This window comes from Salvelinus namaycush, chromosome 3 (assembly GCF_016432855.1).
Source record: "Salvelinus namaycush isolate Seneca chromosome 3, SaNama_1.0, whole genome shotgun sequence".
NCBI classification, from domain to species: domain Eukaryota; kingdom Metazoa; phylum Chordata; class Actinopteri; order Salmoniformes; family Salmonidae; genus Salvelinus; species Salvelinus namaycush.
In genome coordinates this window covers 23,442,125-23,455,201 of record NC_052309.1, presented here as the reverse complement: position 1 = coordinate 23,455,201, position 13,077 = coordinate 23,442,125, and the positions used below count along the sequence as shown (strand labels likewise).

The window sequence follows — 13,077 nt, the reverse complement described above, 5'->3', positions numbered from 1 at the left end:
CTCTCCTTCCGTGGCCTCCAATTGCTCTTAAATACAAGTAAAACTAAATGCATGCTCTTCAACCGATCGCTGCCTGCTCCTGCCCGTCTGTCCAACATCACTACTCTGGACGGCTCTGACTTAGAATATGTGGACAACTACAAATACCTAGGTGTCTGGTTAGACTGTAAACTCTCCTTCCAGACTCACATCAAACATCTCCAATCCAAAGTTAAATCTAGAATTGGCTTCCTATTCCGCAACAAAGCATCCTTCACTCATGCTGCCAAACATACCCTTGTAAAACTGACCATCCTACCAATCCTCGACTTCGGTGATGTCATTTACAAAATAGCCTCCAAAACCCTACTCAATAAATTGGATGCAGTCTATCACAGTGCCATCCGTTTTGTCACCAAAGCCCCATATACTACCCACCACTGCGACCTGTACACTCTCGTTGGCTGGCCCTCGCTTCATACTCGTCGCCAAACCCACTGGCTCCAGGTCATCTACAAAACCCTGCTAGGTAAAGTCCCCCCTTATCTCAGCTCGCTGGTCACCATAGCAGCACCTACCTGTAGCACGCGCTCCAGCAGGTATATCTCTCTGGTCACCCCCAAAACCAATTCTTCCTTTGGCCGCCTCTCCTTCCAGTTCTCTGCTGCCAATGACTGGAACGAACTACAAAAATCTCTGAAACTGGAAACACTTATCTCCCTCACTAGCTTTAAGCACCAGCTGTCAGAGCAGCTCATAGATTACTGCACCTGTACATAGCCCATCTATAATTTAGCCCAAACAACTACCTCTTTACCTACTGTATTTATTTATTTATTTTGCTCCTTTGCACCCCATTATTTCTATCTCTACTTTGCACTTTCTTCCACTGCAAACCAACCATTCCAGTGTTTTTTTACTTGCTATATTGTATTTACTTCGCTACCATGGCCTTTTTTATATTTTTATTTATTTATATATATATTTTGTTTGCCTTCACCTCCCTTATCTCACCTCACTTGCTCACATTGTATATAGACTTATTTTTCACTGTATTATTGACTGTATGTTTGTTTTACTCCATGTGTAACTATGTGTTGTTGTATGTGTCGAACTGCTTTGCTTTATCTTGGCCAGGTCGCAATTGTAAATGAGAACGTGTTCTCAATTTGCCTACCTGGTTAAATAAAGGTGGGAAAAAAAAAAAAAAAAATATCAGCTGATGTAAGAAGGGCTTTATAAATACATTTGATTTGGACAATGTGTTGTGGATTCTGTAATGAATGTTTTTTAAATTGTATAACTGCCAAATTTTGCTGCCTTGGCAGCAGCCAATGGGGATCCATAATAAATACAATACAATGAAATGTCAGTGTACGGCTTGCGTCCCTCTGCTGTAAATATTGTAAATAATGCCTTGCTTGTATAAATATGAGTTCATGGTGTTCCCTTCCCCTGAAATCACAGAGTTTGCCATCTACTTCCAGCAGGAAGTAGGTACCTGCTGCCAACTGATTGTTTGGGCTATCATCCACTCTGTACATACTCGCACTCAGCGTCCTTGTAGACCACCTGTTCACCTCAAACTTGTTTATACCACAAGCATGTATGATCTTATACGAAGTCTACCTCATCTCGAAGTCTCAAAGTGGCTTGTTTGTTCTAACCTCTCGTAAGTTTCGATATCAAAGCAGAAGCGCTTGTCTATGGACTCTGTCTTTCGGCGGAAGCAGGATTTAAGCTTCAGCTCTGTGGGGCCCTGGAAGAAAGAATCACAGTGTGTGGGTAAAAGGAGGGTGGAGAGGCCTAGAGAGATAATCTCTACATTACAGCTTTGGAGAAAGTTTAAAAAATAAAATTTAAAAATTCATTATATGAGCAAATATGCATGTGCATTTGAAGAATTCTATTGACTTATATCAGAGATGAACAAATAGTTGTTCAAGTGTCTAATGAAGATTCTATGACCAATTTTATGACCTACCTGTTTGGTTGCGGGTTTTGGTTCAGCAGGGACCATGACAAACAGCTTGCTGTCTTTGTGATACTTGCAGTAGTACTTCACCCATGACACACCCAAGGCCCCTGGGAGAACAGGGTGATAGGATATGTCAGGGCTCATTCAATACAACATGTTGAGGAATATAGCAGGTTCGCTCCACCAATTAGGTGCCTTTTGAGAAGTGTAACTTGGTTGAAATGCACTTTTGATTTCACCTCATTTTAACATTGTCAAAGAGCGCATGTTAAACCTAAAAAAAAACTACTTTCCAATCTCACGATATAATAATACTATATAGTAAGTGCCTATATAGAGGCAAATAAAGTAATAGGTTGACCGTAACAGGGTTGATGATAAATAAATCCCCTTGTGAAAGGGGGAATGGAAGCTTAGTATGTCACTCCACAGGGTTTGCCACTCCACAGGGAGTGGGAAATGAATGAAACATATTTTTTTAAACATGATACTTGATAAATCAATTCTAGCCTGTCTATCTATGGGTAACAGGGTTGGCGTGTTTATGCTCAACCTGCTCAGTTTCCACCATAAAATGGCCAAAAAGTGTAGAACCAGCTCACCTACTCTTACGCTATGATTTGACTATTAGATGTTCAATGTTTCTTTGTATTTTTTTTTTTATGGAATAGTTTCACCTTATTAAAACGAGAGTTCAGTTCAAGTACCAGGGTTGACCTTAAACATTAGGGACAGACACATGTCTCACTAACGACCTGAAATAAATAATATTCAGAAATTGCTTTGTCAAAGGAACAAAATAATTAGGTCTTTACAATGATTGTGAGTTAAAATCTTTCTAGAAGTGACATAGGGTTGGATGAGGGACATGTCAAAATGCTGAATTTTGGCATTTTAGCAAGCCTTTATTAATATAAAAAATCTGATTGCTTGAATTTTCCATGTGGTATATTAAAGAGCACTTCATTTAATATAACATGCTTTTAAAATTCAATATTGGTGCACAATTTCTACTTAAAATATCAAAGGGCACTCACTTCGTGGGAAGACAGCAGGTTCACGAACAAACTGTAACATGAATACTTACACTTCTCCTGAGAGTACAGGTAGCCCTCAATGGTTGGCTGGCCGTGCATTTTGCCGATCTGGGTTGAATGCTTCATTCTCTTCATCAGCTCCTCCATCTCCTCACGAGTGCTCTCAAAGTGGTTCCGCGTCTGCAGATCACAGCAAAACAGTCCATGTCGGATGGTTATAAGAAAGCCCCATTACAGCTTCCTGAAGTCCTAACCAGACCCGTCACTACCATTACCACCATCATTAGGCATCATCATTGAGTCTCATTACCCCTCGGTAGCTACTCACATTCTGCAAGCTGAGCTGCAGCTCCTGCTTATAGGGCATGAAGTCCTGAGTCATCTCCACCGTCAGGTTGTTGAGTGTTAGGATACTGTGAAGAAATGCCAGCACCTGTCCATTGAAAACGCAACATACATATAATTATTAGTATATTGATAATCATTCAGAAAATGGTCCTGTCACTATATTCTTCTAATGGGCAAATGTATTTCATAATACTTAATAAAGTGAAGTGTAAGAGTTCACCTCCATACCTGCCTTGAGTACCAAATTTCTAGGCTCTCACAGCTGTTCAAAGGCTGTTCTTAACACTCACTCATAATGTACTCTAACACTAACCTATTTCTACTCTAGCATTTGGGTCCAATGAGAAATCAATGCAATTGTGAGAAATTGTTTCCTAGTGCCATGCTAGACTTGCCTTCCTTAATGTGCAGGTGTTCAGAGGTAACTATAGTTAGTTCAGGATGAGGGCTATTGATCCACTGTGGCCGTATCATATAATAGGTTACACAGGCAGCATCTACAGCCTTGTGTGTGTGTGTGTGTATGGATAGCCATGCAGCAACACAGGGAGGCGTAAACAGGAAGTGTGGGAGACAAGAAAGCACTTACAGGCTCCACCACATCAAACTTCTTTCGGTCCTGCACCTGCTGGATCTGGTACACATACTCCACTGACGACTCATAGAAGTTCAGCCTCTCTTTGTCCAGCAGCTCGTCAGCCTGTGGAGGAATCAAATGGTGATTACAAAAGCAGCTTATTTCCAATTAGTCTTCATAAGTGTTATTAGCTCATCTTTAAGCTATTGAGCTAGTTGAGTTATCCAATTAGGGAGCATTATAATACAATAAAGTCATTTTACAAACAAAACTTTGTAAAAAAATTCCATTGAACTCTTTACAGGAAGCCTATGTTGAGGGATTTCCACCAACCTCTTGCAGCTGAGTTTCCTTCTTCTTCGCAGACAAATTCAGATGTTTATCTAACTGAGAGTAATATTTTTCGCTCTCTTTCTCAAACTTCTTCCTTCTTTCCTAAAAGAAGGAAGTTTATTCAATTACACCATAATTCAACAAAACTTTTTTTCAGCGTGAGACTTCATCATGAGTCAAGAAGAATAATAGCAAGATCTTAATCACAACAGTTTGTACATGCACATGTTGCTCCACACAGCCATAACTGGCCTTGATCTGTCGAGATCAGAGTTTCCCCAACCCCCTCCTGGGGGACCACAAAACAGTCCACATTTTTGTTCTAGCCTTGCACATCTGATTCAACTACTCAAGGGCTTGGTTATTACAAGAATCAGGTGTGTTAGTGCAGGAATATAACAAAACTGTGGACTGTCTGGGAGGTCACCCAGGACAGAGTGGGGGAACACTGGTGTACATAGTCCTACCAACACGTTTGGAAGGCCCAGCATTTGTTTAAGATCATGTCTCAGCTGAGGTCATCTGTAGTTGATTACAGACGCCAAAGAACTCCAGTCCACAACCCATTTTGGACTCAGACACAGCTGCCTTGGCAGAGAGGACAGAGGCACACAAAGGGTGAGTTGGAGAAAGAGAAGCTAACACTTTTTGAAAGCAAATTCCATGTTTTTAGTACAAACACTGAGCCTAATAGAATATGTGCTAGATATATCTCAAATCAATTGTAGTCAAAAGTAGGTCAACAGACCAAGGGTATGTAAAAAATGGATATCCAGTCCAGAACCACTAAGCAGCTCCAGTTTTCCATAGGCAGCTTTCAAAAACACAGTTGATTTATTTAGCTTTGGCTTAGCGATTATACATTTTCCACTGAACTTTCCACATGTATAGTGTGCAGTACAACACTAGCGGTGTTACTACACCCCATCTGACTTAGTCACAATCTAAAGGCGCAATTCAGTCAACCTGCATTGCAGCATAAGCAATCATAGAACTACTACATTTGAATAGTCTTTGCAATGGTAAAAAAGTTTAACGTTGATCAACTGGGGCAGTTTATGGGGGCACTGGGTAAGTATACTAAAGAGATACATTTAGTTTGACTGAATGCCTTGCTGAATAAGGTTGGTGTCATGGTGAGCTTCCCGCTAAATTTTCACAGCAAGCAAATCTGGAGGAGGGTGCCATCTCAGCGACACATGAGTGGTTTATATGTACTGCCAAAACTTAGATCCTCTTTTCTCCCATCAAGTGCACACACTTGTTAGAAGGAAAGACTGCTGCTTCAGCTCATGAATGTCTAATAGAAAGTGAGTATACTCAACAATCCAATAACCCATAATTGTAAAATGTACATACTGAAGTATCCATCAACCTAAATAAATGAATAAAAAGCTCTATATGAACTCACTTTTGTCACTCCTATTTGCTCCTTGCGAAACTTCTCCAGCGGCTTGATAAGCAGATCACAAGCATTCTGAACCTGAACCAGGAAAAACAAATGTAAAAAATTAAACATTGCATGACGTATTTAGTGCCGTCCGTAATTATTGGGAAAGTGATACATTGCTTTCTTCTTTCAGCTCTATACTCCAAAAGTTTGTATTTGAAATCAAACAATGACTATGGAGGTTAAAGTGCAGACTGTCAGCTTTAATTTGAGGGTATTTCCATCCATATCGGAGAACCATTTAGACATTTCAGGGCACCAAAAATATTGGGACAAATTCACTTGTGTATTAAAGTTGTGGAACGTTTAGTATTCGGTCCCATATTCCTAGCATGCAATGATTACACCAGCAAACTTGTTGGATGCATTTGCTGTTTGCGTTTCAGATTATTTTGTTCCCAATAAAATTAAAATGGTAAATAGTGTCATTTTGGAGTCACTTTTACTGTAAATAAAACACTTCTACATTAATGTGGATGCTACCATGATTACGGATAGTCCTGAATGTATCGTGAATGATGAGTGAAAAAGTTAGACGCACAAATATCATACCCAAGACAGGCTAACCCCTCACCTTTACAATAAGAGGGGTATGATATTTGTGCGTCTAGCGATCTCACTCAACATTCACGATACATTCAGGACTATCCGTAATCATGGTAGCATGCATATTAATACAGAAGTATTTAGAAACATATTGTAATTTACAATAAAATTGACTAAATATAACACAATACATTATTTAGCATGTATTTATATTGGTCACAAAATAATCTGAAACACAACCAAAACAAACAGCAAATGCATCTGTCATGACGTTGGCCTGTGGGTTGGCCTGAGGTTTATGACCCCCCCATAAATACCTTTATCCCTTTCCTCTCTCTTGACTCTACAGAAGGACTCTTGAAAAGCCTTTGTTAAACATAGAGTCTAGGAACATCAAAAGGTGGGGGGGAAAGGAACCATATTTCGGTAATCCAACCAGCTGAAAATATGCGTTGGTACTAAATGAATATGATGCCAGATCAGTTGGCGTCTGAGACAGTATTACTGATGATAGGACGACATAAAATGTATCTTGGAAAGTCTACACACTATAGTTATCAGATTCACATGGAATTGTTGTGCAATTTAAATGTTTAAATATGAAACTATTTGTGAAAAGATTAAATGTAATTTAGCTTCTTAATGAGAGAAGGGTTTGTCAGAGTAAACTATGCTCAAGTCAGTGGCCCTGCCCATGAGAACAGACATTGGTTATAAACTATGAAACACGCAATTCTCTCCCCTCCTATATAGAGCCCTTGACAAACATTTAACTTTCTGTTCCGAAGACGTTAGGGCGACAGTCCTACGTTAAAAGGGCTCAGATAATAAGCTGTTCCAAGGACGTGTGGACTTGAGGTCCCCACGTTGAAAGGACAAAGACCACCTACGAAACTAAGCCAACCTTAGAGAACCTAATGAACTTAGCATCGAATTTCAATGTGAAGGTGACGACCTACATGCAGGAAGGATGAATTGACTATACCAGCCAGAATATAGCATGAGCATATAGCATGGCAACTTGGTATGAACTTTGAACTCTTATTCACTAAAGAAGTGATACCTCCAAGCCGTTGCATTAGCATCCGCAGCTGTAAACGTGGGTAGGAGAGGACGGACTGAGTATCCATTCTACCACGCTCCAGTTCACCACTAGACAGTCTTCAGAGGACCAGAGATCCATGCTGGACAACCGGCCTACGATCTACGACCAATCTACCGGAGCGCAGCTCAGAGTAAATATTTATTGCATTCTCCTTTTTCAAATGATCGGTAATTTAGAATGCATAAGATACTGTATTTACGAATGCATAAGATACTGTATTTACGAATGCATAGCCTCTCCCTTTGTTACTCAGTCTTCCTGCTCTTTCACTCAAACCCAACCCCCTTTCCTTTGTGTAATCAGCCGTCATGTCGGCTCCGTCCACCAGGGACGTTTTCTTTATGACATAATTTGTAATCAATTTATGATCCATTCGGTGTATATGTAATTCTGTGTGATTAGTTAGGTATTTAGTAAATTAATAATTAAACCAAATTTTGTATTGCTGATTCAACTTGTTAGCCAGGGTTCGTCAAGATAACCAAGAATTTACCACTTTCAGATGAGACTAAACAAGGTGACGATTAAATATTGACTGATATTGATGTAAAAGATTACTAGGTCTTTAAGAGTTTATTCGGAAGATAACAGCTCTATAAACATTATTTTGTGGTGCACCGACTTTCTAATTAATTATCTACCTGATTAGCTTAATCAGGTACTATTCATTACAGAGAAATGATTTTATAGAATAGCATGTCATATCACTTAATCCGGCATAGCTAAAGACACATCCAACAAGTTTGTAGAGTCATAAGCTTGATGTAATCATTGCGTGCTAGGAATATGGAACCAAATACTAACCTTTTGAACATTTTATTACACATAAGTGAATTTGTCCCATTACTTTTGGTCCCTTAAAATGGGGGGGGACTATGTACAAAAAGTGCTGTAATTTCTAAACGGTTCACCCGATATGGATGAGAATAACTCAAATTAAAAGCTGACCATCCACACTTTAACATCCTAGTCATTGCATCATTTCAAATAATAAAGTGCAGGAGTACAGAGCCAAAATAATTAAAAAATGCTTCACTGTCCCAATAATTACGGAGGGCACTGTATGTTCTGGCTGAAAAGATTTGGGATGGGCCCTCGGATTCTCAAAAAGTTCTACAGCTGCAACATTGAGAGCATCTTGATTGGCTGTATTATCACTTTGCATGGCAAATGCACCGCTCTCTACCACAATTGGCAAACTGTCTAAACCTGTTTTCGCTTTGTCATTATGGGGTATTGTGTGTAGATTGAAGATTTATTTTTTTCATTTAATCCATTTTAGAATAAGGCTGTAACGTAACAAAATGTAGAAATAGGGAAGGGGGGTCTTAATACTTTCCGAATGCACTGTATACACACATACACTACACAAAACCCACACAATGACAACACACAGTTTTACCCTCATCATATGCTGCTGGTACTCTGTTCTTTATTTTACTCGTATTAACTATCCTGATGCCTAGTCACTTTAGCCTGCCTTCCATTGCATATCTTCCTCAAACACCTCGTACCCCTGCACATTGATCTGGTACTGTGTATAGCTCCCTTATGTATTTTACTCCCATTTCATTATTATTATTATTTTTTAAACTCTGCATCGCTGGGAAGGCTGCGTTTCACTAAAATTTACACCCGATGTATTCAGTGCATGTAACAAATACAATTTTATTTGACCATTTGGCAAAAACATTCATGCATTACATTAAACACACAAGATGAGTTATGATAAGAATGTGTGAAAAGGGGAAACCAGCACGTATAAGCCTAGAAATCAAACAAATAAACAGCGAGATCTCTTGCACTCCAGCAGGTGTTGCTCTTCTTCCCCTCAAAAAGAGCATCAGCTGTAATCAGAGAGCAACCGTGTTTAAAAACATCCTTAAAGCATCCAGAAAGCCCAGAATAACAGGATCTGCTGCTTTTCACTGCACGCTGATAATGCAGTGTTACGACATAATGACTTCAATAGCACAAAGCCAAAGACTAGAGTTCACTCCAGGGCCCAGATCTTCACTACTTTTTAATCTGGATCAGAATGATCCAGATTCTGTAATCCTCTTTTTTGCAATCCAGGATCAGATCAATTTGTCCGTTAAGTAATTTAAGAAACTTTTTTTTATTTTTTATAAAAAATAAATACAAATCGGACAGGATCATTCTGATAGAGATATCAGGATCACAGAATCCAGATTTTCAGTGCTTTGAAAAGTCCTACACCTTTCCATAGTGGACAGGTTGTGGTACTTCTGGACTATTTGCATTGTGTCCCCCCCTTCCCCCAACCCCTCTTTTACACTGCTGCTACTCTGTTTCTCATATATGCACAGTCACTTAAACCATACCTACATGTACATGCTACCTCAATTTGCCCGACTAAGTGGTACCTGTATATAGCCTTGCTACTGTTATTTCACTGTTGTTTTTTTTCTTTTCTCTTTACTTATTGTTCACCTAATACATATTTTTTACTTAAGAATTGTTCTGTTGGTTAGGGCCTGTCGGTAAGCATTTCACTGTAAGGTCTACACCTGCTGTATTTAGCGCACGTGAAAAAATAACAAAAAAACTGTTGTAGAAACAAAGAATATTCAATGGAAACAGGATACACCTGAGCTCAAATTCAAGTCTCATAGCAAAGGGTCTGAATGCTTATTTACATTAGGTATGTTTATTTGTAATAAATATTTTTTTGCTTTGTCCCTATGGGGTATTGTGTGTAGATGGAGGAAACTTATGTTTAATACATTTTAGAGTAAGGCTGTAACGCCTTATTCTAAAACGTGTAAAATCCAAATACTTTCCAAATGCACTGTAGATTAAAATAGAGCCTGCCTGCATATCACTTATAAATAAGTAGATGCATCCATTTGACACCTCTCAATATAACTGCACACATACCGACAGTACCAGTCAAAAGTTTGGACAACTACTCATGCAAAGGTTTTTCTTTATTAGTGAATACATAAATTATGAAATAACACACATTGAATCATTTAGTAACCCCCCTAAAAAAATAAGTGTTAAATCAAAATATATTTTATATTTGAGATTCTTCAAAGTAGCCACCCTTTGCCTTGATGACAGCCTTGCACTCTTGGCATTCTCTCAACCAGCTTCATGAAGTAGTCGCCTGGGACGCATTTCAATCAACAGGTGTGCCTTGTTAAAAGTTCATTTGTGTAATTTCTTTCCTTCTCAATGTGTTTGAGCCAATCAGTTGTGTTGTGACAAGGTAGGGGTAGTATACAGAAGATAAACCTATTTGGTAAAAGAACAAGTCCATATTATGGCAAGAACAGCTCAACCGCCACCGGAAAGGAAGACCCAGAGTTACCTCTGCTGCAGAAAAGTTCATTAGAGTTAACTGCACCTCAGATTGCAACCCAAATAAATACTTCAGAGTTCATGTAACAGACATCTCAACATCAACTGTTAAAAGGAGACTGAGTCAGGCCTTCATGGTTGAATTGCTGCAAAGAAACCACTACTAAATGACACCAATAAGAAGAAGAGACTTGCTTGGGCCAAGAAACTTGAGCAATGGACATTAGACCGGAGGAAATCTGTGCTTTGGTCTGATGAGTCCCAATTTGAGATTTTTGGTTCCAACCAGTGTCTTTGTGAAACGTGGAGTAGGTGAAGAGATGATCTCTGCATGTGTGGTTCCCACCGTGAAGCATGGAGGTAGTGGTGTGATGGTGCTTTGCTGGTGACAGTCAGTGATTTAATTAGAATTCAAGGCACACTTAACCAGCATGGCTACCACAGCATTCTACAGCGATACGCCATCCCATCTGGTTTGCGCTTAGTGGGACTATAATATGTTTTTCAACAGGACAATGACAACACACCTCCAGGCTGTGTAAGGGCTATTTGACCAAGAAGGAGAGTGATGGAGTGATGCATCTTGTGACCTGGCCTCCACAATCACCCGACCTCAACCCAATTGAGATGGTTTGGGATGAGTTGGACTGCAGAGTGAAGGAAAAGCTGTCTCGTGTTCAGCATATGTGGGAACTCCTTCAAAACATTCCAGGTAAAGCTAGTTGAGAGAATGCCAAGAATGTGCAACGCTGTCATCAAGGCAAAGGATGGCTACTACTTTGAAGAATCTCAAATATATTTTGATTTGTTTAACACCATTTTTGGTTACTACATGATTCCATATGGGTTATTTCATAGTGTTGATGTCTTCCCTATTATTCTACAATGTAGAAAATAGTAAACAAAGAAAACCCTTGAATGAGTAGGTGTCCAAACTTTTGACTGGTACTGTATACTGTGGTCAATTCAACATCATGAACCTTTGGTTTTCAGATGTAAGAAAGTTCTTTAAACCTTTAGATACCTTGACATTTCTTGGTTGTAGTGCCATTCAACTTTTTAAATCCACCCTTTCAGTGGGATCAAGATAATCCTTATTTTCAGCATCAAAACAATCCTAATCACTACCTTTGAGTTATGAAAAATGCAAAAAACAACATACAATCCTGATTAAAAGGTCAGATTGGATTACCAAATTCTTATCCCTATATGGAGGATAAGAATCTCATTTTTCAGTCTTGAAAATCCCAATTCTAACATTTAATCCTAACCGATTGTCAGAATCCGGTGAGATATCTTTTGAAAAACTGGGCACAGGAAGCCAGTTCCAGATGGGGTTTCTCTTATTTCCACCTCTGGTTCTAAAAGAAGTGCTGCTGATAACCCACCAGCATCATCCGGTCATCCTCCACTTCCTGTAGGAGACCAGCAAACTCTTGGAAGGATTCCGCTGTGGACAAAAATAAATATGTTATCCATGTTTAGTGAGATAATTGGGCAAAAATGAAGCTCATGGCACTGTACAGGGGAGGATGTGAAATCAATACAGGATAGCATAAGATTGTGTGCCACAACATGAAAATATGTTTCACATCCTATTTCCATGAAGTAAATTACACTGAAACATTGAGAAATATCAATACATCTGTTGCTACACAGACTCAATGCTAGGGGGTAAAGTAACTAGGCGGACTACAGCCATATACAGATTAAACTCAAAAACCATATACAGTCGTGGCCAAAAATTTTGAGAATGACACAAATATAAATGTTCAAAGTCTGCTGCCTCAGTGTCTTTAGATATTTTTGTCAGATGTTACTATGGAATACTGAAGTATAATTACAAGCATTTCATAAGTGTCAAAGGCTTTTATTGACAATTACATGAAGTTGATGCAAAGAGTCAATATTTGCAGTGTTGACCCTTCTTTTTCAAGACCTCTGCAATCCACCCTAGCATGCTGTCAATTAACTTCTGGGCCACATCCTGACTGATGGCAGCCCATTCTTGCATAGTCAATGCTTGGAGTTTGTCAGAATTTGTGGGTTTTTGTTTGTCCACCCGCCTCTTGAGGATTGACCACAAGTTCTCAATGGGATTAAGGTCTGGGGAGTTTCCTGGCCATGGACCCAAAATATTCATGTTTTGTTCCCCGAGCCACTTAGTTGTCACTTTTTCCTTATGGCAAGGTGCTCCATCATGCTCCATCATTGTTCGTCACCAAACTGTTCCTGGATGGTTGAGAGAAGTTGCTCTCAGAGGATGTGTCGGTACCATTCTTTATTCATGGCTGTGTTCTTAGGCAAAATTGTGAGTGAGCCCACTCCCTTGGCTGAGAAGCAACCCCACACATGAATGGTCTCAGGATGCTTTACTGTTGGCATGACACAGGACTG

General features: G+C 39.4%; 1 protein-coding gene across 1 annotated transcript in view; it reads right to left on the bottom strand.

Annotated features, from left to right (window-relative positions):
• Window positions 1–13,077, bottom strand: part of LOC120045088 (oligophrenin-1-like) — a 63,347-nt gene that overhangs the window by 26,631 nt on the left and 23,639 nt on the right. The window contains exons 3-10 of the mRNA XM_038989958.1: window positions 12,069–12,130; window positions 5,664–5,735; window positions 4,253–4,354; window positions 3,932–4,042; window positions 3,323–3,427; window positions 3,045–3,174; window positions 1,964–2,064; window positions 1,647–1,738 (exon numbers count right to left, since the gene is read on the bottom strand). Of these exons, the coding sequence (XP_038845886.1) occupies window positions 1,647–1,738; window positions 1,964–2,064; window positions 3,045–3,174; window positions 3,323–3,427; window positions 3,932–4,042; window positions 4,253–4,354; window positions 5,664–5,735; window positions 12,069–12,130 (775 nt within the window). The remainder of the gene's footprint in view (window positions 1–1,646; window positions 1,739–1,963; window positions 2,065–3,044; window positions 3,175–3,322; window positions 3,428–3,931; window positions 4,043–4,252; window positions 4,355–5,663; window positions 5,736–12,068; window positions 12,131–13,077) is intronic.